Source organism: Elephantulus edwardii, unplaced genomic scaffold (genome assembly GCF_000299155.1).
Source record: "Elephantulus edwardii isolate Elephantulus edwardi_28Jun2011 unplaced genomic scaffold, EleEdw1.0 scaffold00003, whole genome shotgun sequence".
In the NCBI taxonomy this organism is placed as follows: Eukaryota; Metazoa; Chordata; class Mammalia; order Macroscelidea; family Macroscelididae; genus Elephantulus; species Elephantulus edwardii.
In genome coordinates this window covers 37882355-37909616 of record NW_006399753.1, presented here as the reverse complement: position 1 = coordinate 37909616, position 27262 = coordinate 37882355, and the positions used below count along the sequence as shown (strand labels likewise).

Sequence of the window (27262 nt, the reverse complement as noted above, 5' to 3'; positions counted from 1 at the left end):
TTTTAAAATGTATTTTTTCTATTAGTCTACTATACTAATATTAATACACATATTTTTAAAGGATAGAACATGTATGTCATTTATGTCCTATACATTTCAACAATGGTTCCATTTTTTATAGTAAATATATATTACATTTTAGGGAGTTCTGGTGTCCTGGAGGTAAAGAATTGTGCTGCCAACACAAAGATGCACCGTTTGAATCTAACAGCTGCCTCACAGGATAAAGATGGGCAATTTCCTTACATGTGATTTAAAGCCTCTAAAAATCCCCCAGAGGGTCAGCTATGAGTTGGTTCCAATTCCATGGTACATAACAACACTAACACAACATATATTATGTTATTAACTAGAAAAATTAAAAAAAAAATAGCCTCAAATCTTAAGTCTAACACTTTAGGCTACATCAAGCAATATACATAAACTTGAGAGATGTATGTACATACACTAACACACACTTATCTCTCTGTATATATACATAATAAATAAACATTATTATTAATAAAACATAATCATTATTATCATTAATATCTCATTGGCTGCAGGGGAGGCCATATCTGACCTTTACCAGCTTTCCAAAGGGGAACTGTCCCCTTAAACAGCATCAACTACACAAAACCAATTCCCATGACATGTACCCCACACTCCTGTACCTCTTTCTACTCATCTCAACACCAATCTTACTGCTTTATTGGGCCCAAAAGTCTAATGTGATAGTTCACAGACCATAAGGAACTGCACTGGGGAAATAAAAAGGTTGTAATCCAGGTTAGTAGCATAATCAGTTAGGACAGCCTCTGAAATGTTCTTATAGGTGCCTCAGACCTGACCCTTGCAGCTTTAGGCCATTGTTATAAAGTTCTCAGTCACATCAATTATAGTTCTCCTCCTACTCACCCTGCTGCCCCCCCCCCATCCAGACCCCATCAGACCTCCAGACATCCAACAAACTTGGGCAAAGGTTGTTGGCTCTGTGGCATAGCAGTCCCAAGGGCTGCTCCATCTCATGTCATGTCTATGATTTTCTGCTGTGCCTGCTATGGCTACTGCTCCCTAGTCTGGCTGGTGCCAAGAATCTCTGGTCCTGGAGAACAAGGTGCATTTTCTTGCTTCTTTTCTGGTGTTGAGGTTCCCACTTCTACTGCTGGATCTGCTCAATTTAATGGTGAGACTAGCCAATCCCCTTGTGGTTAGGCTAACAAACCCTATTTGCATATTCCTGTTTATCCACATGGCAAAGTCAAATTCAATGGCTAGGAAAGACATTTTGAACCCTAAGGCTCTTCACATGAAACACATACATATACACATACAAGCATAACAACCATAATTACTATTAATATCCATTCTATCTCAATAGCTGCAAAATTACCTTGTTCTGATTTAAGTCAGAGGGATCTCTCCACTGCTATTCTCAATGAACTTAACATATGAATTTACATCCTAAATTAGGTGTCCAAAGGCCATAAACAGACATTTCAGACTTTAAAAATTGACTGATTTTTATAGAGAATTATCCAAACACCACAGCAACAAATAGAGACTTCTGATGACCTAGTCCATGGGGAGTTGTGCTCCTAACTCAAAGGTCAAGCTTCTCTGAAGTTCAAATCCACAAGCAGATGCATGAGAAAAAGATGGGCACTCGCCTTCCATGTAATTTATGGTCTGAGAAACCCCTGAAGGGTCGGCTCTGAGTCAGTTATCATTCAAAGGGATTAAGTTTGAGTATAGCAATAAAGAGAAAAACTAAAACAGAGAAACACAATTTAAAACAATTTAAAAAGTATATTTTGCTTTACCAGTTAAATGATTTTGAAAATGATGTTGTTGTTGTTGTTGTTACATGCTGTGGAGTTGCTTGTGATTCATAGTGACCCTAAGAACAATAGACCTTAAACCGGCACTATCCTGTGCCAACCTTACTGTCTCTGACACACCTACCCTCATTACCAAGTCACTGAATCAATTCATCTCATTGAGGGTCTTCTCCTGCACTGTCCTTTCACCTTTACAAGCATAACGTCCCTCTGCAAGGACTGGTCTCTTCTTGCAACATGTCCAGAGTATGTCAGACGAAACCTCAGAATCCTTGCCTTCAAGGAGCAGCCTGGTTTCACTCTCTCCAGGACGAACCTGTTTGTTCTCCTGGCAGTCCATAGGATATCCAGTTCTCTTCCCCAGCACCATAGTTCAAAGGCATCAATGCTCTTTCTATTATCCCTAATCATTGTCTAGCTTTCTAATGCATAGCAAGTAATTGTGAAGACTATGGCCTGAATCCGGCGGACATTAATCTCCAGAGTGATATCATTACTCTTCTGTATTCTGGAGAGGTCCCTGACAGCTGACTTTCCCAATGCAATTCGTCTTTTGATTTCCTGGTAGCTGGTACCAAGAGTGTTGATTGTGGAGTCAAGCAAACTAAAGCTGTTAACAATCTCAATCTCTTCACTGTCTATTATGATACTGCCAATTGGTCCAGTTTATTTCTTGATGCTGAGCTTCAATCCATATTGAAGGCTGCAGTCCTTGATCTTCTGCAGCAAGCGCTTCAGATCTACCTCAGCTTCAGCAAGCAGGGTTGTGTCATCTGCATAACTCAAGCTGTTGATGAGTCTTCTTCCAATCCTGAAGCCATACTCTTCCTCATAGAGACCAGCCTTCTGGATGACCTGTTCTGCATACAGATTGAAAAGGTATGGAGATAGGACACATCCTTGGCATACAACCTTCCCAGTTTTTAACCATGCAGTGTTTCCTTGCTCTGTTCTGACAACTGCTTCCTGGTCCAAGTATAGGTCTCGCATAAGCACAATCAAGTGTTCTGGGATTCTCATTCTTCTCAGAGTTAGCCACAGTTTTTTGTGATCCACACAGTAAAATGCTTTTGCACAGTCAATGAAACACAGACAGACATGCCTCTTGTACTTTCTGCTTTCAGCCAAGATCCATCTAACAACTGCGATAATATCCCTAGTACCATGACTTCTTCTAAACCCAGCCTGATCTGGCAGTTCTCTGTTGATATGCTGTGCTCAGCTGCTAACCAAAACTTCAGTAATTCAAAGGCACTAAGCGTATTTGGGACAAAAGACCTGGTGATATGTACTTACAAAGATTCCAGTCTAGAAAACCCCAAGGAGTAGTTCTACTCTGTCATATAGGGTTGTTAAGAGTTGGAATTGACTCAATAGCACAAAAGAACAATAATAATAAAACTTCTTTTTTCCATATAAAGTTCAACTTCAAAAAGATAACTAATACCACAGAGAATGGAGTCAAATTGATAGTGTAATATGTGGTCTCGGGAATTCTAAAAAGATAAGAGAATATGAAAGTATAAAATAATTAATGGTCTTTGGAGGAACACTGCTTTATAAAAAGTGTCAAATATCAGAAAAGAAGAACACATAATTTGTTCATTAGAACACCATTTGTAATGACAAAAAAATATTAGGGATAACCTGAATATATAAAATTAGGATTCATGGTTAAGGAAAACATGTCTTAGTTATTAAAAATAGCAGGTCCATGAAAATGATTATAAACATTTTATAGTAATATAGAAAATAATTCCTAGGATCTTCAGAAAAACCTCAAACACACCGCCAGCTATGTGAAACCAACTCAGAGTGAACCCTCTAGCAGGTCTGCAGAGACTGTAAATCACAGGAGGAGACTGCCCATTTTTCTCCTGTGTAGCTGCTGGTGGATTCTAATCACCCACCTTTGGATTGACAGCACAACCCCTACCACCACACAAGAGCACCCTCACAGGATCTTAAATTTTCAAATAATCAAGACTTCATCAGTTTCATTAGAAATGTAAATTTGAAAGAACCTAATAAAGAAAAGTGAGTAGCATAAATCAAGGTCATTAGTTACAAATGTGTACATGCAGTTGTTGTGTGCCGTCAAGTTTATGTAACACAAGAACAGTGATAAAATCTTTAATTAAAAAAGTACTCCATGCATAGACATTCCTCTGGTACTCCCTGCTTTCAGCCAAGCAAGATCGATAACAATATCACATGGACTGTCAGGAGAATGATATGTCTTGGAGAAAGTGCAATTAGAGTGCTCCTTGGAGCTAAGGATAGTGAGGCTTTGTCTGACATACTTTGGGCATGTTGTTAGGAGAGGTATTCCTTGGAGAAGGCCATTATACCTGGAAAGGTAGATGGTCAGCAAAAGAGAAGACCCTTACTTAATGAGATGGATTGATACAGTGATTGCAAATGTGTTGGGGATGATAAAGGTGGCTCAAGATAGGACAAGGTTCAGAAAAAAAGAAAAATAAAGAAGAAAAAAACGTACCCAACGTACTAGATGTTGTTGTTGTTGTTAAGTGCCATCGAGTCACAGGTGACTCATAGCGACCCTATGAAGGAGAGTCCTCGACGCTTGGGTGCCTTTCACGTACTGGATAGATGCCAAATAATTTAAAAATATTTTCTCTCTAACAAAAAGTGAGTATAATAATTAAATCATGAGTACTTTTAACTTGTTAGTTAAATTTGTGTCTTCTAGGTTGCAACACCTCCATGATACATCTTCAAGGAAATAAACATGTACGGCTAAGCACAATTGACAACAGTGCATCTAAACTCTAAAATCAATCTCCATAATATAGTCTATGTGTTGCCTACTGCCAAAGGGGTCCTTTATAGTAGTGAGAGAAGATCTTCACCCTGAAACCCACAGCGTCCCTTTTCAGCAGGAAGTAGCTAAGAGAATACGCCATCCCCTTTTCCTTATGACTCATGGTGAAGTCTCTCTCAGGGAGGAGTGATAGGGAATGGCAAAGGACACACTGACAAAGGAGATTAATCAGAACTGGCTTTGACAAGCACGATGGCAACTGGACAATTAAAACAGACATTCGGGGGGGAAGAAGAATGAACTGGGGAGGAGGGTAGAGAAAACAGCGCAACAATGAATGAATGAGAACCCAAAATCTCTGTAAATGTTCATTAAAACGAATAAAATTTAATAATAATTAAAAAAAAGAATTAAATCATGAAACACATCTTACACACTGAAGAATTATTTTCTTACACAAATATATATTCATTCATTTAACAGCAAAATAGTGCCATGATGAAGGCAGGTTGAGGCACAAGAACTTAATTAAATACTGTCCCCACTGCAAATTAACAGAATACACAAAGTAATAATTCTTTTGTACTTACCACAGTACCAAGAAACTGAATGGTCATATTTCCACCTGCTTCTCGAGAAAGCCACTAGGAAGGAAAAAAAGTATAAATACTAATTAATCAAAATGCATTGAGGGCCTAAACATGAAAACTGAAATTATGACACTCTTGGAGGAATAAGAAGAATGTAGCTGGGGGCTTAGTTTTTAATAATAGATTATCAACTATTATAATAAAAGCAAGGACAATAAAAAGCAAAATAGATAAATAAGAATACATATAAGAATTAAATAATTTTTGTTTACCAAAGAACTTTATAAAGAAAGAGAGGAGATAATCTACAGATTAGAAGAATATCTTGAGAGCCATCTACCTAACAAGGGTCTAATATAAAAAAAATAAACCTAAAACTACTACACTCTAATGACAAAAGGCACATAGACCAATGGAACATAATTGACAACCCAGAAATAGACCGAGCTATTGATGGTCAACTGATATTCGACAAGGCAATAAAACCCATCAAATGGGGAAATGACAACCTCTTCAACAAATGATGCTGACAAAACTGGACAGCTACCTGCAGAAAGCTGAAACAGGATCCACATCTCACATCAGACACAAATTTCAACTCAAGACATATCAGAGACCTGGGAGTAAAGTTCAAAACCATAAAGGTGATAAGAGACAAACTGGAATCAAGCTTAGAAGCCCTAGTCTATGGTATAAAGAGACTGCCAAATATAGCCAGAAATGCAAAATCTGGAGAGGATAAAATTGATGAATGGGACCTTCTAAAGATTAAATCCCAGTGTGCATCAAAAACATTTTCCAACAGAGTGAAAAGAAAACCTACTGACTTGGAATAAACATTTGGCAATACCATTTCAGATAAGCATTTCATATCATAAGTTTACAGAATACTGTTGGGTCTACACAAGAAAAGACATTTAAAAATGGAAAAAAGAAATGGAAAGAATTTTCAGAGGAAGATATTTGAAGGGCCAACATACACGTGAAGAAATGCTCAAAATCACTTTCTATAAGAGAGATACAAATCAAAACCACAATGAAACACTACTTCATTTCAGTAGCAGTGGCAAAGTTTAACAGGACAGCAAATAATAAATGTTGAAGAAGATGTGGTGAAACAGAAATTCTTATACATATTTGGTGGGATTGTAAAATGGTACAACCATTCTGGAAGGCAGTTTGGCGCTTCCTCAAAAAGCTGAACATAGAAATTCCATATGACCCAGCTAGTCTTCTGCTTAGAATATGCCCAAAGGAAATGAGAACTAAGGCACAAACACAGACTTGTACACCAATGTTCATAGCAGTGTTATTCACCATTGCAAGAACATGGAAACAGCCCAGATGTCCAACCACAAACAAATGGATTGAGAAATTATGGTACATTCACACAATGGGATACTACGCAGCATGCATGAGCAAAGATTTTATAAGTCACTTCCTAATTTGAGAGTGACTGGAGAGCATTATGCTAGATGAACTAACTGAGTTAAATACTGTATTTTTTTTTTAAAAAAGACAATCCAATAAAAAATAAGCAAAGCACTTGAACAGACATTTCTTCAACAAGGATATTCAAATTAACAATAAGCATAAGCACATTAAGAAAATACTCAATGCCATTTACCACTGAAAAATCTGAAACTCACAGCCTTTGAGTTGTTCCAATTTGGAGTGACTTTTCATTGGGTTTTCAAAGTGATCAATATTAATGGAAGGAGATTACTCATCTTTTCCAGTGAAGCAGTTGGTGGATTCGGACTAAGGAAGATGTTCTGCTTTTAGCAATACAACTCCTACTGACCACACCATGAGAGCTCCCTCACTAGCCAAGTGTTGTTGTGTTAGGTGCTGTTGATTGAACTACAACTCAAAGCGACCCTGTGAACAAATGATCTGAACCCTGTCCTATCCTGCAACATTTTCATCATCCCTTATATTTGAGGTCATTACTAGAGTCACTGTGTTGATCCTACTTGCTGAGTGAGGGTCTACCTCTGTTTTACTGATCCTCCTCACCTTTACAAGCGTAGTTTCTTTTTCCAAGGACTGGTTCCTCTAATAACATGCTGAAAGTATGCGAGATGGAGTTTCACTATCCTTGACTAAGCATCCTGGCTGCACTTTCTCTAAGACCTGTTTGTTTTTATTTTGGCAGCCCACGGGATATCCAATATCTTCTCCAACACCACAACTCAAAGACTTTAAAGATTCTTCTGTCTTCCTTACTCACTGTCCAACTCTAGATGCATAGTTAGTTTGAAAAGATAATGGTTTAAATTGGGTGCATGTTAGTCTTAAACTGACACTGCTGATACTTGGTACTTCAGAGAGGTTTTTGACAGCAGATTTTCCCAAAGCAACATAACTTTTGATTTGTTGACTGGTGGTACCAAGGGTGTTGGCTGTTGGGCTTCTTTCTACTTATTAAGACATTACTTGTGAACCCAGTGGTGATCATTATCTAATAGATGCAAATCAAAAGTCCAATAAGGTTATGAGAACACAAAAGAAAACCCAGAAAATATCAGTTATTGGTGGAGATATATAGAAATCAATAAGGTGTGACCATTGCCTCTTTATGTCTTGCAAGCATTAGACGTTCAGTTGGTTCATTAGTCTTCTGGACTAATTATTCCCATGCATATTTGTTTTTCTTCCCTCTTCTTTGGAATACTAAAGGATTATTAGGAATTGGTGTTTAACTGATACTAGTGTTTTGGGCTCACTGAAAAGGCCTATTAGCAATAAGTATCTCCAGTCTGAAAAACTGTTTCCCACTAAACCCAAACCAGAAAAATGAAAATATAAAGCTTCTTGAAAAACAAAATGGATAATTTCAAATCGGGCAGAAAAGAGCCTTAACACATCGTATCACATAAGAAAGCAAAGCAGCTGTTAAAAACTAATGTCAAGTCAAAAGGATGTGGGATCTAGTATGAGGAGATGCCCTCTGCCCCCAAATAAGGCAATTTAAAGCATCAATGAAAATGATAATGGCAATGGGTTAAAGTATATCAGAGATATTTAAATATATTAGTTCATCAAGGTTAGTAAAAAATGTATCACAGCAGTTTAATCAGTTTTGGAGAAAGACAAAGAAATAACTCTTGGGAACAGTTGAATAAAAAAAAAAAGGCAAACATTTCCTTTGTTGTTTCTATGCAAACTATATTCCTCAGTAACCAAAGATGTAGCTGAGGCAGAGTTTCTCTTTAAAGAACTTCTTCAGTTAGCAAACCAAGAAGGAATGGCAAATCAGAATGTAATTTTGTGAAACTTCATTTATTTACTTAGACTTGAGCATCAACGGCTTGAGACAGACAACCTGATGTTCTGTGCCTTTTAATGGAAGTAAGGCACATCACTTAGTATGCAGTCATGCCAAAAATAATGGTGCTTGAATCTGATTACAACTCTAGATCCAATTAGTAATTTGTAGGAAAAGCAGAGGCTAGGGAACATTTTAAACTAAACTATGAGGATACAATTAGCTAAGACTTTGTTCCAATAGGTGATAGTCATGAAATTTGCCTCTCATATACTTTTCATGTATCATGAAACCTTACTACAGTGTTTACATGAACAGTTTCTTTGTCTCTACCATCTGTGGTTCAGCCTCCTCATGGCAGTGATTTAAAATCACTTTTGGGATAGCAATGCAGCTTCTTACCACTATGCCACCAGAGAGCTTCTTACATTTCTCATCATAGGTCTTATTAACTATTTTGAGAGAACTTCTCTAACCACTCCAGCTAAAACAACCCTCTTCTAGCAACTACTGTATTTCAATATTCGTTACTGACCCTCTTCTTACTAAAATTGTTTATTCCACATTTACTATCTACTTCCTGCAATAAGAATGTCTATCTCCTTCACTGCTGCACTTCCAGAGTCTATTATGACTGCCTTAGTCATTAAAGGCACTTGGTAGATATAAAATACCTTCCTAAAATACCCTAAAAAAATACTCCCCTTTTCTTTGCTCTTCATAGATTAGACTCATTCTTATGCAAACACAAGAAACTGCAATATCACTCCCTTTCTCTTCCATTGTCATCAAGTCAAAACCGGCTCACAGATGCCCCTCCAAAGGGTTTCCTGAGGCTAGAAATCTCAGGGCTGCTAGTGGATTTGAACTGCCAGAAAGGAGTGACCTCTGGCTTAGTAGTACAACCACCTACTGATTATGACACTAAAGCTCCTTAATTTGGCAACACAGAAAATGGAAACAGGTTTAAAACATTAAATTTTCACATTTAAGACATATGCTGTATATGTAAACCACAGACATAAAAAGTCCTTAATTTTGTACTCAGTGCAAAGCCACAATTATAATGACTACAGCCTTTATCTTTTCATTCACCATACTACTACAATCTCTATCCTTTCCTTAAAGAGAAAAAAGGAAAAGATACCAAAACACAACATACTTTTACATAAAGATTGAAGTAATGGAAAAGAGGGAAATGACACGTCATTCAAAATTGTCATTTACTTCTATACAGGAAGCAAAAATATACACATCTCCCACAGTCTAGGAGTAAGACAATTAAGTTTTGGCATCCACAGAAAACAAAGTATGCACTGCCTACAGTAAGTCTGATGAATGCCAAAACAAATATGAACTGATCATTTGATAAGCCAACAGTAAAAGGTAAGGTAAAATTGTATTTTCATGAAAAGTATTCTATTTCTTTTAAAATATTTTGCTTCTCTCCCTTTTCAAAGGCATTTCATAACCCGATAAAAATGGTCCTTTAATTCTTATTTTCATAATCTGCTCCAAAATTTTAAAATACCTTCCTTTCATTTTCTTTAAAGCAATGTTTTAAAAGTAAAACTTTGTTAACAAAATGAGTTTAACATTGGTTAGAATAAAACTTACCAATATGAGTTACATATAATTCATATGATGTTAAATTATTCATAAGAGCATAAATACATGAAAAAGAAAACAGTAACTCAAATTTTCCAAAAATTTTTCCTAGAATAATAAAATCAGAGGTAATTTCACATTTAAATGTAATCTCACTGAACAGTAAGAGGAAGAAATAGTAATAGTTTTCCTTTCCCTTCAGTGATTTCCAACTTGATAATAGGTTTTAAAGGCTATTACTATGGGATTTGGCTTATCAGTCTCCAATGCAGCTGCTTGTATTATTTTCCATGTTTACTACAATCATTATTTATACTATTCAAAATGATCATCCTCTGGCAACCACTAAAAAAAAAATTAAAATCTCTAGTTAGCAGATTGTAGAGAAGAAAAAGTGTGGGTATGAGGGTGGTGGGAGTAGGGGGGAAAGGGATATTTAAAGACTTCTCCCTGTTACATTAGGTTTTTTAAAGTAACCCCAAATAATAAAACATATAGTGATAATGACCAAGAAAACTGTTACACTTCTAAGACTACATTATAAAAAGCAGCTAAGATTATCATCAAAATTAGCATTTTGAAATTATAGTTTTAAACACAGTCCAGTTGTCAAGTAGTAATGAAATTTTTTTGAAGCACAATGAAAGGAGCTATTTCTGTTCTCCTAGTGGGCTTGTTCTAAACTATATAACTGTAATTGATATTCTCAGGTCTATGAAAAAGAGATGGTTAATAATTACTTTCATTTTCTACTTCTTTAGAAAAAAAATATACCAGGCTCTCCTTATTCTGAGTTACGTATATATATTCTATACATACTGGGTTCTTATTATAGTTGGTGGTTCTAGGACAATCATGTGTATACAGTAAAAAATAATAGCTAATTACTTCTCACAAGAAAGAGACATTTAGAAAACATTTCCTTCAGAGTACAAAAATACAAAATGACTCCTTTCAAATTTATTTCTTTTGGTACATGTATAAACAAGTATAAGTATAAACCAAAGTATGTAATTTCTCATAATTAAAAGAAGATTTTCAATTAAAACATTTATTTTTTTATCCATATATTTTTATTAGGACCAAAACTAGCTTTATCTTAGATCCTGTGGAGTTACTGAGAGTATAAGCATTTGTAAACATACAGCATAATGACATAATGTGCAAACACAATAAAAATTCTTACAATCATATTCATAGGTCTCTATGATAGTCTATTTTACACCAGCCTACTGAGCATGCTAAATTATCATATTATATAATCTACTTAATACAGCAATCAATTCACAAGTAATCCATTTAATCTGGTATTCTATGCTAAATAACATCAGATGCATGAGACACTACTCCAAATTTGTCTGCTTTAACATAGAAAATTAGTTCCACTTAGTTGACTATCAATGACCTATTCAATATAGAATGCAGTACTGCTGCAATCAGCTTTACAGTGTTATTTATAGCAAATTTAACTTTTGTTAAAAATATTCCAACAATATGAGAAATAAAAAGAAAAAAAGCCTTCAAAGGTATATCACAAATAGCTTCACACTCAGAATTTCAGAAATTATTAGACCTAAGAAGGCTCTCAAGATATTTCCAAAAGTATTTAGCTACTCTTCAGGCTTGTAGACAACCTGCTGTGAGCAGGTGGATAGAAGAAATCATGCCACACAAAGAAACGGGCCAGTAGCAGTTAGTCTGCTCTGCTTGCAAATGTTCAAACAACGTGACTATGCAAAATGAAAATAGAGTTCTATGGAAAATGCTAATGAAAAACAATATATTAAATCCCAGCAGACAAATTATACTATAAGAAATGCAGTACTATTTGAGTTGGTCCAAGTGAAAATGAAGAATCTCTTCCAAGGTGAAAACCAAAACCAATTATTTCATGAGCATATAGAGAAATAACAACAGTGTTATTCATTCAACATGTCCCACACTACAAAGGTGCTAGAGCGAACGAAAGAAGCACAGGGTCATCACAATACATGGAGAAACCACCATATTGTGTTTTGTTTCAATACCTTAATTATATTCTATAGGCAGAAAAATTATTTTAAAAATAGCTCTAATTTTTGTCAAAGTTATAAATTTGAACATTTCTCAATTAGATTATACATTTATGTTGCTTAAAAATGAATCCAATAATGTATTCCTAATTTTAAACCACAAATAACAAAACCTTGGTTGAATCATGGGAAACAGTATAAAAAAATCAGCATATGCCTTGTCTTCTATAAATCTACTACTATGATTTATAAAAGGCTCTGTATTGTCCAAACCAGCAATCACTAGGCACATATGACTACAGCAACTTGAAAGATTAAACAGGGACATTTGGGACAGTTAGTTTGTTTTTAATGGAGGAGAGACAAATGTAGAAAGGGAGGGTAAGAATGGCATCACACTGGAAGAATGTTGTCAATGTCACTCTGTATGTGTGGAAACTGTTCCACCCGCGCCCTTTTCTGCGCATTTTCTCAACAACAAAATTAATTATTAAAAAAATTATAAAAATAAAGGAAACATATACAAGTATCCTTATGACAAGGAGCTCTGAGGACATCAGAAGGTATTTGGCTGCTACTTTGAAAGCACTACTCCTCAGTGAAGCATGAGATAATCTGGGTCCCAAAAGGTTACATTAGTAAAACCTTTCTGGGGCTGTTCTACTCCGGTTTAGAGGGTCACTATGAGTCAGGCCCAATTCAACAGCAATGGGTTTGATTTTTGCTTTATGATCTTGGGTTTTAACACCATATATAAAACACAGATAAATTTCAGAAACTATTAAAACAAGTTCTTATTTCAAAGATGAAATATGTGACACAAAACTTTCTTGCATAATTCAAAATGGTTAAGATGACAAGCTTAAAACTGGGGGGGGGGGTGGAAATCTATTTCTAATACATATAGTACCAAAAGATCAGAATGCAAAACATATGAAGGAATTTATGAATCAGTAAGAAAAAGGCAATCAAGGAAAACAGCAGATAGAAGAGAGAGATACTTTTCAGGAGACAAACCATGATGGTCTATATAAGTTAAAAAGATTCACTGTAATTGCTAACCAAAGAAATGCACAGTAGACTCACAAAAAAACAAAAAAAAAAACCCCAAAACAAAACAAAAAAACCCCCAAACATTTAAATCCATCAGCCCAGAAAAAAAAAAAAAGACTATCATACATTAACTAGTATATAAAGCTAAAACATTAAGGGCAGATTCTTACCTTCAAATTCTGACTATTCTAAAAAGAGGAATCTGAAGGGCATGTGATTTATTCTCTACAAACTTCAGTTTCCCACTGGGTAAATGAGGAGGAATAACACTGGCATATACTTTATTGGGTTGTAAGAATTAAGATAATACACAAAGAGGTAATCAGTGCCTGACACAGCAACAATGCAATAAAATCAACTTATTACTCACATTAATATCATCATGAATACCATTACTAACAGCAGACATGTAAGTTGCTACAGTCATATAAGAAAAACCATTTGACATATTGTCAATTTTAATTCATTAAAATAGAATCAAGGATATATTGTCCCTACAAATGAGCCATTCTACTCCTATGAATGTTCACTGCACTTTCTGTGAAACAAAATAATGCATGACTGGCTCAGGGACAGGGTTCAGAGCTATTACACTTAGGGTCACTATGACTCACAGGCAACTTGATGGCACACAACAACAACATTATTATATAATAAAAACACATAGAAATAAAGCCCTGTGCATTACCACTGATAAATCTCAGAAACATAGTGTTGGAGGGGCAATTTGCAGAATAATGAATAGAAGGTAGAACCAATTTATACAAAGTTTAAAAGCTGCTGGTGGTGGTGGTATATATCATCAGTTTAAACCAACTTATGGCTGGTTCTCCAGTGGTTTTCAGAGACAGTCATCACATGGGAGGAGACCGCCCATCTTTCTCCCCGGAGCAAGTGGTGGATTCAAACCACATAAGAAGTTAAACAATACATGCTTAAGGAGTACCGACTTGAAGGGAACTAAATACCACTGATGTAAGGTAGGGTTACACAGAGGAATTGCTTTCAATAACTTACATATCTGAAAATAACTGAATTAGAAAACATTATATAATAGATACATTTATAACAATAACAAAAAAGAAGTAATTACTGAGATTGCTTACATATAATTAAACATTATGGAATTAGGGTCTTTGATTAGGAAGTTTAGGGTAATGGTGTCATGGGACAAAGCAGGAAATTGCTTGAAAATGCAGCTAATGTATCTCGGGGTCTTAAAAGCCTGGGTGAGGGAAAGCCCTCAAAACAACACAAACTCTCCCTCTTGGCCTTGGATCAGGAGAAAGCAGGCTTTTATAGCTCAGCCATGGCCAAAATCAAGGCTCAGGATCTTCGTGGCAAGGAGGACCTGTTGAAGCAGCTGAATGATCTGAAGGTGGAACTTTCCCAGCTGCATGTCACCTAAGTGGCAGGCAATGCGGTTTCCAAGTGCTTCCAAATCCGAGCTGTCCAAAAATCCAATGCCTGTGTTTTCCCTGTATCATCTAGACTCGGGAGAAGAACCTCAGAAAGTCCTAAAAGGACAAGAAGTGCAAACTCCTGGATCTGCAGCCCAAGAAAACCTGTGCCACGTGCCGAGGGCTCAACAAGCATGAGGACCTGAACACCAAGAAGCAACAGTGAAAAGAGTACCTGTATCCACTGTGGAATTAGGTAGTCGAGGCCTGAACTCACATAAATAAAATACAAAATAAAACCCACAAATTCATTGCTGACTGATAGCTTACCCCCTAGCAGGTTACTGGAGGCTGTAACTTGAATGGGAGAATATTTATCTTTCCCCCTTAGAGAAGCTGGCAGATTCAAATCACAAGAGAGATGTCATATGCAATTCCCTATGGCCTCGGCCATCAGAACGCCCTTTAAAAGTTTACAAGCAGCCACATAAAGGAACAACTGGTCTCTATTCAGCTGGAAACAATGGAGAAAAAAAGAAAGAAGGAACAGAAGAAGGAAATTAGATGTCTGACTATATCTATGAATAACCACCTCCTTTGCCACGAGACTAGAAGAACTAGGTGGCTCCCAGATAACAATAGCGAGCATCGCAATCAAAGATGCCCTCAAAGAATGCTAACTAAGAGGAAGAGAAATGCAGAAGCTATGGGGGTTGGATGGACCCCTCAAACTACTGCCCTGCGATAATCTTTAAAATTTAAAACTCAAATTATCCACTTAAGTCTTCCTGAAATTAAATAATAAGACAGTATTAAACAATTAAACCAGTAAAAAAAAAGGTCTGTTTTAAGCATTATGCTCATTTAATTATTTAGATGGGATTAAAGTGATAACAAGAACATAAAAGATTTGATAGGAACCTCAAGAGACAGTGAATTTATGTTAATTAATGTTGTTGTTATTGTTAGGTGCCCTCAAAAGTCAAGCACGACTCAAAGAAACCCTATGAACAACAGATCTGAATCCTACCCTATCCTGTTCCACTCTCACAATTAATAAGAAGGAACAACTCAGAAAAGATGAGAATGATTACACATGTCAAAGAACTTCTTTAACGCCACTAAATTTACATATAAAAATTGTTTTATATATATTCTCAACAGCAAAAACAATTTTTTTAAAGTTAAATAATATTTTGTATACAGTTTTGTCCTCCATGTAGTTATCCCTATGAATGGTAAAGGAATAATGTTGTTATGTGCCATCAAGTTGCTCATGACTCATAGCGACCCTATGTACAACAGCTCTGAATTCTGCTCTATCCTGAGCCAACCTTACTGTCTCCAACACACCTACTCCATTACCCCAGTCACTGAGTCATGTTGTTGTTGCTGATTGCTGTTGAGTCGAACATGACTCATAGTGACCCTATGAGCAAAAGACCTGAACCCTGTTCTATAACTAGCATCATTTCTCTAAGTTCATAGAGTTTCCAGAGGCATGCTGTTTATGAAGTGGATGCCACTCCTCCTTCCAAACTTGTCTTAATATGGAAGCTTTAGCAAATACTGTCCACCATGTTACCTCAGTACAATAGATTGACAGAACAATGCTGTACCACTTAGAAGAATGTTCCTCCAAAATATAATAACACTACCTGAGGGCCACAGGCCTGAGAACCCAATCGATTTTAAAATACAGAGGCCCACTATGCAACCTTAATTCTGGATTTCTGTGATAATCATAATATGCTATCATATATCACTTTTAAACGTCTCTCCCTCATCTGTTTCAATTCAGTATACGTAATCTATCCAGTTTTTCAGTCTTACCCCAACCCTGATGTCAGTCCCATTCCACAACAGTGGCACCACGCAGTATTTGTCCTTTTGTGACTGAGATATTTCACTCAGCATAATGTCCTCCAGGGTTCACCCATTTGGAATAATATTGCATGAGTCCCTTGTTTTTCAATGCAGCATAGTATTCCATTGAGTGAATATACCACACAATATATCCATTCGTTTGTTGATGGGCACTTAGGTTGTTTCCAACTCCTAACTATTGTGAACAAAGCCACGATGAACATGGGTGTTCATATATCTGCTTGGATGTCAGTTATGGTCTCTTTAGGGTATATTCCCAGTAGTGGAACTGCTGGGTCAACTGGTATCTCTATTTGCAACTTTTTGAGAAAGCGCCACACCACTTTCCACAATGGTTGCACCATTTTATACTTCCACAAACAGTGAATAAGGGTTCCAGTTTCTCCACAACCTCGCCAGCATTTGTTGCTTGCTGTTCTGTTAAATTTGGAGTGAGGGGGGGAGGATTATATACCAATGAAGAAGTTTATCTTTTGCTTTTCAGAGAGAGGAGGGAACTGGGGGGAGGGGGATAAAGAAAAAAGTGCAACAATGAATAAATGAAAATCCAAAATCTCTGTAAATGTTCATTAAAATTAATAAAATTAAATTAAAAAATAAAACAAAAAACAGAGGCCCTCCACAAGGTCCTGTTGATTCTAAATAAGAGGCTTAAATAAAAAAAATTTTAAAAAATCAACAGCAAAACACAACACCTAACCAACCAAACAGTCCACATCCGACCTTCAATCAAACCAAGAGAGCCCATCCAACTGCTTCACCCATCAGCCTCCCACAATACACATCTGTAATCAGCAGAGGGTCCAAGGCCTGTTAGTCTTGCTTCTTTGTCTGAGTCTGGAAACTCTGCTGAGACCTGTCCACCATGGGTGAACCCACTGCTAATTAAAATATTAGTGGCATAGCTTTCAGCACTACAGCACTATAAAAGTCATCCCAGTATAGCAAATTAGCAGATAAACATTGTACCTCTAAGAACAAACTAGAAAACAAACAAGTAGACAAATATAAAAGTTGTTGTTGTTGTTATGTACCATCAAGTCAATTGTGACTCATAGTGACCCTATGTACGATAGCTCTGAACCCTGCTCTATCCTGAGGCAACCTTATTGTCTCCGACACACCTACTCTCATTAATTCAGTCACTGAATCAATCCATCTCATCGAGGCTCTTCCCCTCCTGCATTGTCCCTTCACCCTCCCAAGCATGATGTCCCCCTCCAAGGACTGGTCCCTCTGTGCAACATGTCCAAAGTATGTCAGATGGAGCTTCAGAATCATTACCTCCAAGGCCTGGTTTTACCCTCTCCTGGATGAACCTGTTTGTTCTCTTATCTGCCCTGGGAAAATGTATCTGCAAATCCAGCAAAAGATTAGAGTTGAAATGCCCAACCAGGTCAGAGTTTCTGTTCTACTGGGTGGTTAAAAAAATCCCAAGCTCTCATCCAGAGCAATATCTCACTGAGTCATAATATGTAAAAAAAGTTAAAGACGAATAGGAAAGGAGAAGGATTTCATCAAAGAAGAACTACTCCAGGAAGTGCAGAGATTATTGGTCATTTTTTTGAATAAAATCTAGATTATACAAAAATTTCTGTGTTACCCTTTTAGTTTCTAGGTAGATGAAATATGTGTATTTTGAAATAATTAATAATGAAAAGTTTAATAGACACAGGAATCCAGTACGAGAAAGGAAAAGTAGTTAGTACTATAAAATCACTCGAAAAATCCCTGAAGTAATGTTCATCCCAGTCTTCTTAGTTCACCGAAAATAAGTAAAACAAGTAATACAAAAGGATTTTTATCACTTACAAAAATTTGCAAGTATTTGCTTGGAAATGAATTTAAATTATTGAACGAATTAAGTGTAAACTCTAAAAATTTGCCTTTGATTAAAAGCAAGCAGAAGAAAAATATACAAGGAACACTGTGAGGCACCCACTATTCCTCCAGTTACTCTTTCAAATCCCTTGTCACACAATATTCTTAATCCTCACTGGTACCAATGCTGTCCTAGCAAAATTATTTTCACCTTGTTTACTCTAACAGGTTCCTAACTTGTATGCTTGCCTCCAGTCTCATTCAACTATCTCTTCACAGTGCAACCAGTAGAAGCTCTTTCTACACTGTAATTCTGTTCACACCATCACCTCCTTACCTAAAACATTGCTATGGATTCCCAAGGGCCTAAGGTTAAAGATCAGCCCTAAGGTTATACATATGATATAATTAACAGAGTTTCAAATGATTTGGTTCTCTCAAACTCTCTGATTGCAGAAATGTAAATCAGTGGTTCTCTGTGTCCTTGACCAGCAGTATCAACATTACATGGGAATGCGTTAGAAAGCAGACCTAGCCTGGATCTATCAAATCAGGGTGGATCCCAATAGGCCCTTGAGTTAATTTTCAAATTTAAGAAGCTTTCCAGTTGTTCCTGATCTTTAAGCATCTCTTGTTTAAAGTCAGAATGAGAACTAAATTATTATTTGAAGAACTTTCACAGGGGAAATTGGGAACTACTCTAGCATAGTGATTACAAGCACAAGTTCTGAGGTTCAAATTTCTGCTTGATCCCTTTCCAACTTCATTAACAGAAGAAGTCACATTGTTTACTTCAGTATAACAAAGTGCTTGAGAACATGATTTCTAGCCACAATTAATTGGATTATAAGTCCCATTAGCTTTTTACCTACATCACACAGTGCTTGTGAGTTAACAGATGTACTGTGCTAACTCTGATACATGGCAAACACAATGTGTAGTATAGTCCTATGATACAGTAGAACCTGTGAGAGCTGTAACTCAAGAGACTGTCCTGTTTTTCCTCCTCAAACAGCATACAGTCTTATCACTTTTCTATGAATTTCTCTTAAATGAAATATATTTTATAATGATATATTTTCAGTTTTTCTCCTCTCACAATTTTCTGCCTTCCATAGATTCTTGCTTTCACAAGTTTTACTGAAATCTGTAATAATTTTTTTGGACTACATAATATTTAGAGGAAAAAACAAAAGCTGATGACAATGGAAAGCATACAAAACTTTCTACTGCATTAAGAGAGAACTGCATTTATATTTTCGTAAGGTAAATAACTTGACTTTTCAGGATATTAATTATTTGCTTTATTGAAAGAGTTTCCTTTCTTCCAACTAGAAAACACTTAACATGGAGCTTCCAATGACTTGAAGAATTTGCCTATAATAATTCATTTATTTCACATAGATTTTTACCTCCTTTTAGCAAAGAACATAAAAGGTTCAAAAGGAACTTCCTAAGCATTTATACCTGAGCTAGGAAAAATATTTCTGGTGGTTATTCAAAATAAATATATTCAGTGTTAATTTCACTCTAAATGCTATATGTAAATATACTATAGTAAATTATAGTTCATTTCAATCTAAGTGCTACACATCAGCACCAAGACAATGATCTGTACAGTCATTTAAAATGAAGCTAAAAATAACCCAATACAAACATTTACAGAATAGGGCTTTATACTTATTCTTTCTACTCTCTACAGAGAAGTCATACTGTGTCCCCTCAGTCAAAACCAGGAATGTCAGAACCATAGCAAATTCAGTGATGAGTACAGTCTATTAAACATAAACAAGTGTCGCAAAGTCCTATTTTTTTTCTATATATCTTAACAGAAGATCAAAGACTACAGGTTTCAATATTAATTACATCTCAAAATCAAGAAAGAAAGAATCCTTACTACTGGACCAACAGGCAACATTACGATAGAGAAGAGATCGAATTTGTCAATTATTTCACCTTAGTAGGATCAACAATCAGTACCCTTGGTACCAGAAACGAGGAAATCAAAAGATGTACGGCACTGGGGAAATATGCTGTCAAAAACTTATCCAAAATGCTGTAGAGCAAGAATGTTTGTTTGTTTCAAGACTATGGTGCACCTGATCCAAACCATGGTCTTTTCAATTACTTGCTATGTATCTGAATGTTGTACAATGACTAAGGATGACAGAAGAATTGATGGGTTTGAGTTGTGGTGTTGGAGAACAGTACTGAATATCCTATGGAATGTCAAAAGAACAAACAAATATGTCTTGAAAGGGTGATCCTTTCAAGCAAGGACAGTAAAACCTCATCTCACATTTGTTGGGCATGTTGTTTGGAGGTGCCAGTCCTTAGAAAAAGACTTGCAGGAGTGGGGGGTCAGCAAAGGCAGGCAAGACTCTCAGGGGAGGTGAACTGACAGTTACTATAACAGTGGGCTCATGTATAGCAGAGACTATGAGTATGTCACAGGACAAAACAGGGTTCAGATCCCTTTTTCAGAGTTGCTATGAGTTACATGACTTGACAGTATCTAACAATAGCAAATATTAACAGAAGGAGATTACTTCATTATTCTCACAGGGAGCAGCTGGAGGGTTCAAACTGCTGACCTTTCAGCTGGCAGCCCAGCAAATCCACACTACATCAGAGCTTCAATGAATAAATATAAGTAATATGAAATGATAGAGGGATTTTTCTTTCAAGGGTTTCAAAGTGTTGTTTTCACAATTTTATGCTTATACAGTTATGAATATAGATAAATTGAGATGTGATAAGGATTAAAAACACTAAACCTCCTCCCCTGTGCTTTACAGCCTATGATAATCTGCTAGAGAGTAAGTAATGAATCAGTTTTGATTTAACAACAATGAGTCACCAGTTAAGAATACAAAACAAACTAAGAGAAGATAACCCAGGGAAAAGTTACAAAACCAGTGTGAATATATAAAAGGTCATTACAGAAAGTTCACAGCTTCTTAGAATGATAGAGATATAAACCATGTCAAGTTGGTTTGCTTATCAAGTTATGACACTGAGAAGAAAGGGAATCCCAGAACACTTATGTGAAACCTATACTGAGACAAGAAGCTGTTGTGCAAACAGAGCAAGGGAACTCTACATGGTTTAAAATTAAGAAAGGTGTGTATCAGAGTTGTATCCTTTCTCCATATCTATTCAATCTGTATGCTGAGAAATTATTCGAGAAACTGAACTCTATGAAAAAGAATGTGGCATCAAGATTGGAGAACTCATAAATAACCTTCAGAACACAGATGACACAATCTTGCTTGCTGAAAGTGAAGATGCCTTGAAACACTTGCTGCAGCCTTCAATGTGGATTGCATCTCAACCTCAAGACTGATTCTCACCACTGTACCAAAAGGAGACATCATGATAGATGGAGAAAAGACTGAAACTATCAATGACTTCATCTTACTTGTATACACAAGGCAATTGGGAGATCGGGAAACAAATTACACTGGGAAAGTCTGCAGCCAGGGACCTCTACAAATTATTGAAGAACAATGATGCTAGTTTGAGGACTAAGATGTACCAGAATTATACAATGCTAATTCAGATCATGGTCTTTTCACTCCTTTGTTTTACATCTGAGGATTAGACAAAGAATAAGGATGATGTAAGAAAAATTGATGCCTTTTAACTGTGTTGTTGGAGGAGAATGTTGAATATCCCATGAACTGTCAAAAGAACAGCTTCTTGCCTTGGGGAAGGTAAAGCTAGATTGCGCCTTGGAAGCAAGGGTGATAAAGCTTTGTCTCACATACTTTGGTCATGTAGCCAGGAGAGGATATTCCTTGGAAGGCACCATGTTTAAAAAGATGGAAGGATGGAGAAAGACAGGAAGATCTTCAACCCAAGTAGACTGGAAAAACAACGGGCTAGAATGTGTCAGAGATTGTGAGATTGGCATAGGATAGGAAAGAGTTCAGAACAATTGTTCTAGGGTCACTATGAATAAACTTGACAGCACTTAACAACAATAGGAGTTGTATCCACTTCCTAAATAAATTGCCTCCGGAAACTATGAACTTTGATAAATGTCAATAGTTGTAGAGGGACTTCAGGCCTTTTGTTCATAGGTTCGCTATAAGTTGTGCTCGATTTGAAGGCAATCAATAACAACAACAATAAGCTGACTTGAAAAATCAATTCACTCAAAAAGTGGACTCTGCACTGCTCTACCTCACTGTTTCAAACAGATATACATGAACCTGGTAAAGTGTGATTTCTATTTGTGACTCTCTTTCTCTATGTTTTATTTTTTCTTCTTCTTTATGTTTTAAAACCTAGCACTTTTGCAGGTGATGAGAGTTCAAAATCATTTTAGTTTAAAAAAATTCCACACAGCTTTATGACTTTAATATACATGGGATTTACACATGTTCTATGTTGGTTGATTGTTTTACTTGAAACCAAATGCAGGAATTTTTGTAGAATCTCTGTCAAAGGTGACACTAAAATGGAGGTTACTGATTATAAAGAACATTCTATCAACTCTCTGTTTCAAGGCATCTTCTCAATGCAAAAAGCACTAGAATGAGAGGGAAAGGAAAGTTAACAAATTAAGATTACTAAAATTTTAAGGGAATTTGCATGTCAATCTGAATTTTTGTCTTTGCTGACCTAAAATTCTACACAAGGACATAGATAATGAGAATAACATACTAAGCAACTGAAAATCTATTGTGCCAAGAAACCTGGTAACCCCCTAATATTTTTTAGAAAAGTACAAATGATTCCTTAATTGTAACGAAGTCAAATATACTGAGCTCCCCGGATTTCCTGAAAGAAGAAAAACTTAATTTCTTAAATTAAGAGAGAATGTAACAATTTCCAACATAGAAAATTGCTGTCACTGAAAAGAAGAAAAACGCTGTCAGCTCTAAAAAGATAAATAAGATATAGCCCTACCCTACGATATCTGGGTAAGTATTAACCAGCTAGGGGCTGGTAAGGATTGTGAACTTTAAGAGAGCTCTATAAGTAAATCATCACAAGTTACCTGTATGGTCCTTGGAGTGCCATCAACGTTGACAGACAGTAAGGGTGAAGCCAGGTTCCACGTACTAGTCACATTTAGTTTCGACCCATCAACTTCCACCTGTTGTGACACCAAATAAGTCTGTTATCATAAAGAAAGACAGAAAACTGATCTCAAGTTCATTACTGCATACAAAGCAGCAGCCACTTTAAACAGATGGCTCCCAAACAACCTGTCATGTTTACTGCTCCAGCCATGAAAGACAGGGTCCAACAACAGAGTCTTCTTAGTCATCTCTGGGGAGAGGTGAAGGACCTGTGAACAGCTGCCTCCGGGTACTGAGGTTTCAAGTAATTTTCAGTAAGTAACAAACAGCCTTCTAACTCTAAACCTATCTGGACATGCTACATTTACTGCAATTAGACAAGTAATGCATATAAATTCTGGTGACATTTTGCAACCCACACAACAGGGCTTGCATATAATATTCTCTCCAAAGACCAAAGAAGAACTTTTTCTGTGTTAATTTTAACGAAGGACTATGCACTTTTATCTTAATTAAACAGAACTTTAATTAGAAAAAATTCTTTGGTTTTGAACATCCAAAGTCCATTCAAACTTCTCTAATTTCTGTTTTATTTCTGCTAATAATTTCATGATGTTATCAATAATGAAGATGGCAAAAAAGGGCAACTCATAATTATTTAGAATGTTTATTCTTAATACAAATACACTTAATTGTCAAATAAAGAATATCAAAGTAGTTGGAGAAAAGTTAACTTAGCATTAAAAATAAGCCAACCAAACGGCACACCACCTCATTGCTATTGAGTCAGAACCAGTTCATAGCTGACACTGCAGTGGATTTCAGAAGCTATAAATTGCGTGGGAGGAGGCTGTCCACCTATTTCCTGAGGAGCAGCTGGGGGGGTTCGAACCATCATAAAGGAGACATCTTTGGATGAGTCAAGCAATTCTCGGTGGACAGCTCCCTATATCACCAGAGTGTCTTTACTTAACATGTTGTTCTTGTGTACTGTTGAGTTGGAACCAACCAAACTCCAGTGAGTTTGCACAGAGGCAGTTAATCGCATGAGAGGAAACTGCCCAACTTTCTCCCATGAAGCTGCTGGTGGAGTCAAACCGCATGGCTTCAAGTTGGCAGTGCAACTCTTTATCAACAGGCACTAGAACTCCCCTCGAATATCTATACTGACTATTAAAACAACAACAAAAACTATAACAAAACCTCAACAAAACAGATAATGATAAGTAAATGCTGGTAAGGATTTCGAGAAGTTAGAATAACCCAATGCAATTTGGAATAGAAAATGGTATAGCCTGTTTCTCAATGGAACACAGAGTTATATGATCCAGCAATTTCACTCCTAAGAAAAAAATACCCAAGAAAATAAAAAAAAAAAAATATGGCTACAAAAATCTTAAAAGAGAAGTTTCAAGTAGCATTAATTCTAATCTCCAAAAAGGTGAAAACAACCTAAATCTTCCTAAACTAGTGCATGGATAAATGAAATGTGATACATCCATGTAACTGATCATTGTTTGGACATAAAAGAAACTAAGTCCTTATACATGCTACAATAAGGCTAAACCTTGAAAGAAGTCAGACCCAGAGGACCATATATCACATAACCTTGTTCACCTGAAATTCCAGCATAGGTAAATCCACAGTGACAGAAAGCACATCAGGGGTTGCCTAGAGCTAGGAGGTTATGCTTAAGGTGGATAGTTTCTTTTTATAATAATAAAAATGTTTTTAAGTTTATTGTGGTGATTGTTGTACAACTTTGTGAATCTATTAGACCATTCATTTTAAATAGCAAAATTGTAGGACATAAGGTGTTTAAAAAAAAAACAATCAACAACATCAAGAGGTTGTTGCTGTTGTTGTTATGTGCCGTCAAGTTGTTTGCGACTCATAGCGACCCTATGTACAATAGCCCTAAACCGTGCTCTATCCTGTGCCAATCTCACTGCCTCTGACACCCGATTACCCCAGTCACTGAATCAATCCACCTCATAGAGGGTCTTCCCCTCCTGCGCTGTCCCTCTACTCTACCCAGCAAGATGTCCCTCTCTAAAGACCTGTCTCTCCTTACAACTGTCCAAAGTATGTCAGATGAAGCCCCAGAATCCTTGCCTCCAAGGAGCAGCCTGATTTAACCCTCTCTAGGATGAATCTGTTTGTTTTCTTGGCAGTCCATGGTACATTCAATACTCTTCTCCAACATCAAGAGGTATATGAGAGAAATAATAAAGGGCAATGCTTTGTAAACTTTTTAATCATAACCAAATACCCTGAGGGAATCAGTTGCTGGTTCTGGAGCCCTAGAACTATAGTGGCGGAGGACATCAAGATCAGTTAGCAAAATATAGTCCACTAAAACAATGTTCAACATTCTACTATGGTCAGTATTAACTGAGATCTTCAAAGCTTTCCAGGAGTCATCAAAAGTACAACTATTAGTATTTATCTCTCTATCTGGAACAAAGAAGAGGAAAGGAAAGCAAAGATCTACTAAAACAGTAAGTCAAAAAGACTTAGGGATCCTGGGAACTTCAACTCAAATAAAACTAAAAATTTTAAAAAAGGCCAGACTTACTGATCTGATAGAGACTGGCAGAACTCCTGAAACTATGGCCCATAGTCACCACTTGAACCTGGAACAAAATTTATTCCAGTGGCATAACTTGTAGCCACACAGTAGCCTATAAAACTCTCTTTGTCATTGAGATGGAACTGACTCAGGTACAGGCCCTCCATTGGGTTTCTGAGGGTATAAACTACACAGGTGGAGAATACCTAGCTTTCTCCTGTAGTGATGCTAGTGGACTTGACTTGCTAGAGATGTGAGGCCTTTGGGTTAGCAGATCAACTCTTTGCAGACTACATATGCCTTTAAAATTCTCTACAGTAACCAATAAATTCAAGAGAGAGGAAAAAAAATTAATGAATTTGTTAGTACGTAAAAAATAAAAATACTACTAGAAAAAAATTGCTAAATTAGATTTTATAGAAAATATGTCTCTGCTATTTGAAAGACACAATTAAATAAAAACCAAAACCACTAAAATTAAGTCACAGGTTGGTACTAAGTACTTGTAAACCATGTATCTGAAAAAGAAACTTGTATCCAGAACACACAAAATATACTTACATCTCAGTAAGACGAAGCAATCCAATTTTTAAAAATGATTGAAATATTTGAATAGTTACTTCATAAAAAATGGATGATGAACCCATAGTAAGAGTCTTTAAATCATTCATCATTAAGAAAATGAACATTAAAACTACAATAAGATAAAATTACATACCTACTCAAATGGCCACAATTTAAAAGTGCTAACAACATCCATAAACAAATGATAGAGAACTGGTACATTCACACAATGGAACATTAGGCAGCACTGAAGCATTGAAAGACAATGTACTTGTAAAATACTACAAAACATGCATGAGCCTGAAAAACCATTATTTTGTGTGAAATATCTCAGTCACAAAAGGATAAATACTGCACAACATCACTGTTACAAAAAAAATAAAACTGACATGGGGGAGATGGGACAATTGAAAAAGAGTGGGTAGAAAATAAAAAACTGCATTGGAACAGATGAGGGGAAGAACTGTCTGAAAGGAATAAATAGGAACAAACTAGAAAAGGAAGTGCATTACAAAGCAGACTGGGGAGAGGGAAGAAAGGAGGGGAGGAGAAAATGTGCAACAATGACTAAATCAAAAGCTCACCTTTCTGTTAACTTTCATTAAAATCACAATTTAAAAAAATAAAAGTGTTCTCTCAGAGCTAGGAATTTTGCTTGTTGGCCATCTGAATATCTTCCCTGGTGAAGTGTCTGTTCATATCCTGTGCCCATTTTTCAATTGGATTATTCACCTGTATCTTGTTGTGGTGCTCAAGTATTTTATAAATTTTAGATATAAGTCCCTTATCTGACATGTCATTATCAAACACTTTTTCCCAGTCTGTGGCTTCCCTTTTTACCCTGTT

The 27262-nt window shown here is 36.4% G+C and overlaps 1 protein-coding gene across 3 annotated transcripts in view; it reads right to left on the bottom strand.

Annotated features, from left to right (window-relative positions):
- The window catches only part of PCCA (propionyl CoA carboxylase, alpha polypeptide), a 577332-nt gene that overhangs the window by 94473 nt on the left and 455597 nt on the right, over positions 1–27262 (bottom strand). For all 3 annotated transcript variants that reach the window (XM_006879382.1, XM_006879384.1, XM_006879383.1), the window contains 2 exons: positions 23256–23354; positions 5196–5249 (listed from right to left, as the gene is read on the bottom strand). In XM_006879382.1, coding sequence (XP_006879444.1) covers positions 5196–5249; positions 23256–23354 — 153 coding nt within the window. The remainder of the gene's footprint in view (positions 1–5195; positions 5250–23255; positions 23355–27262) is intronic.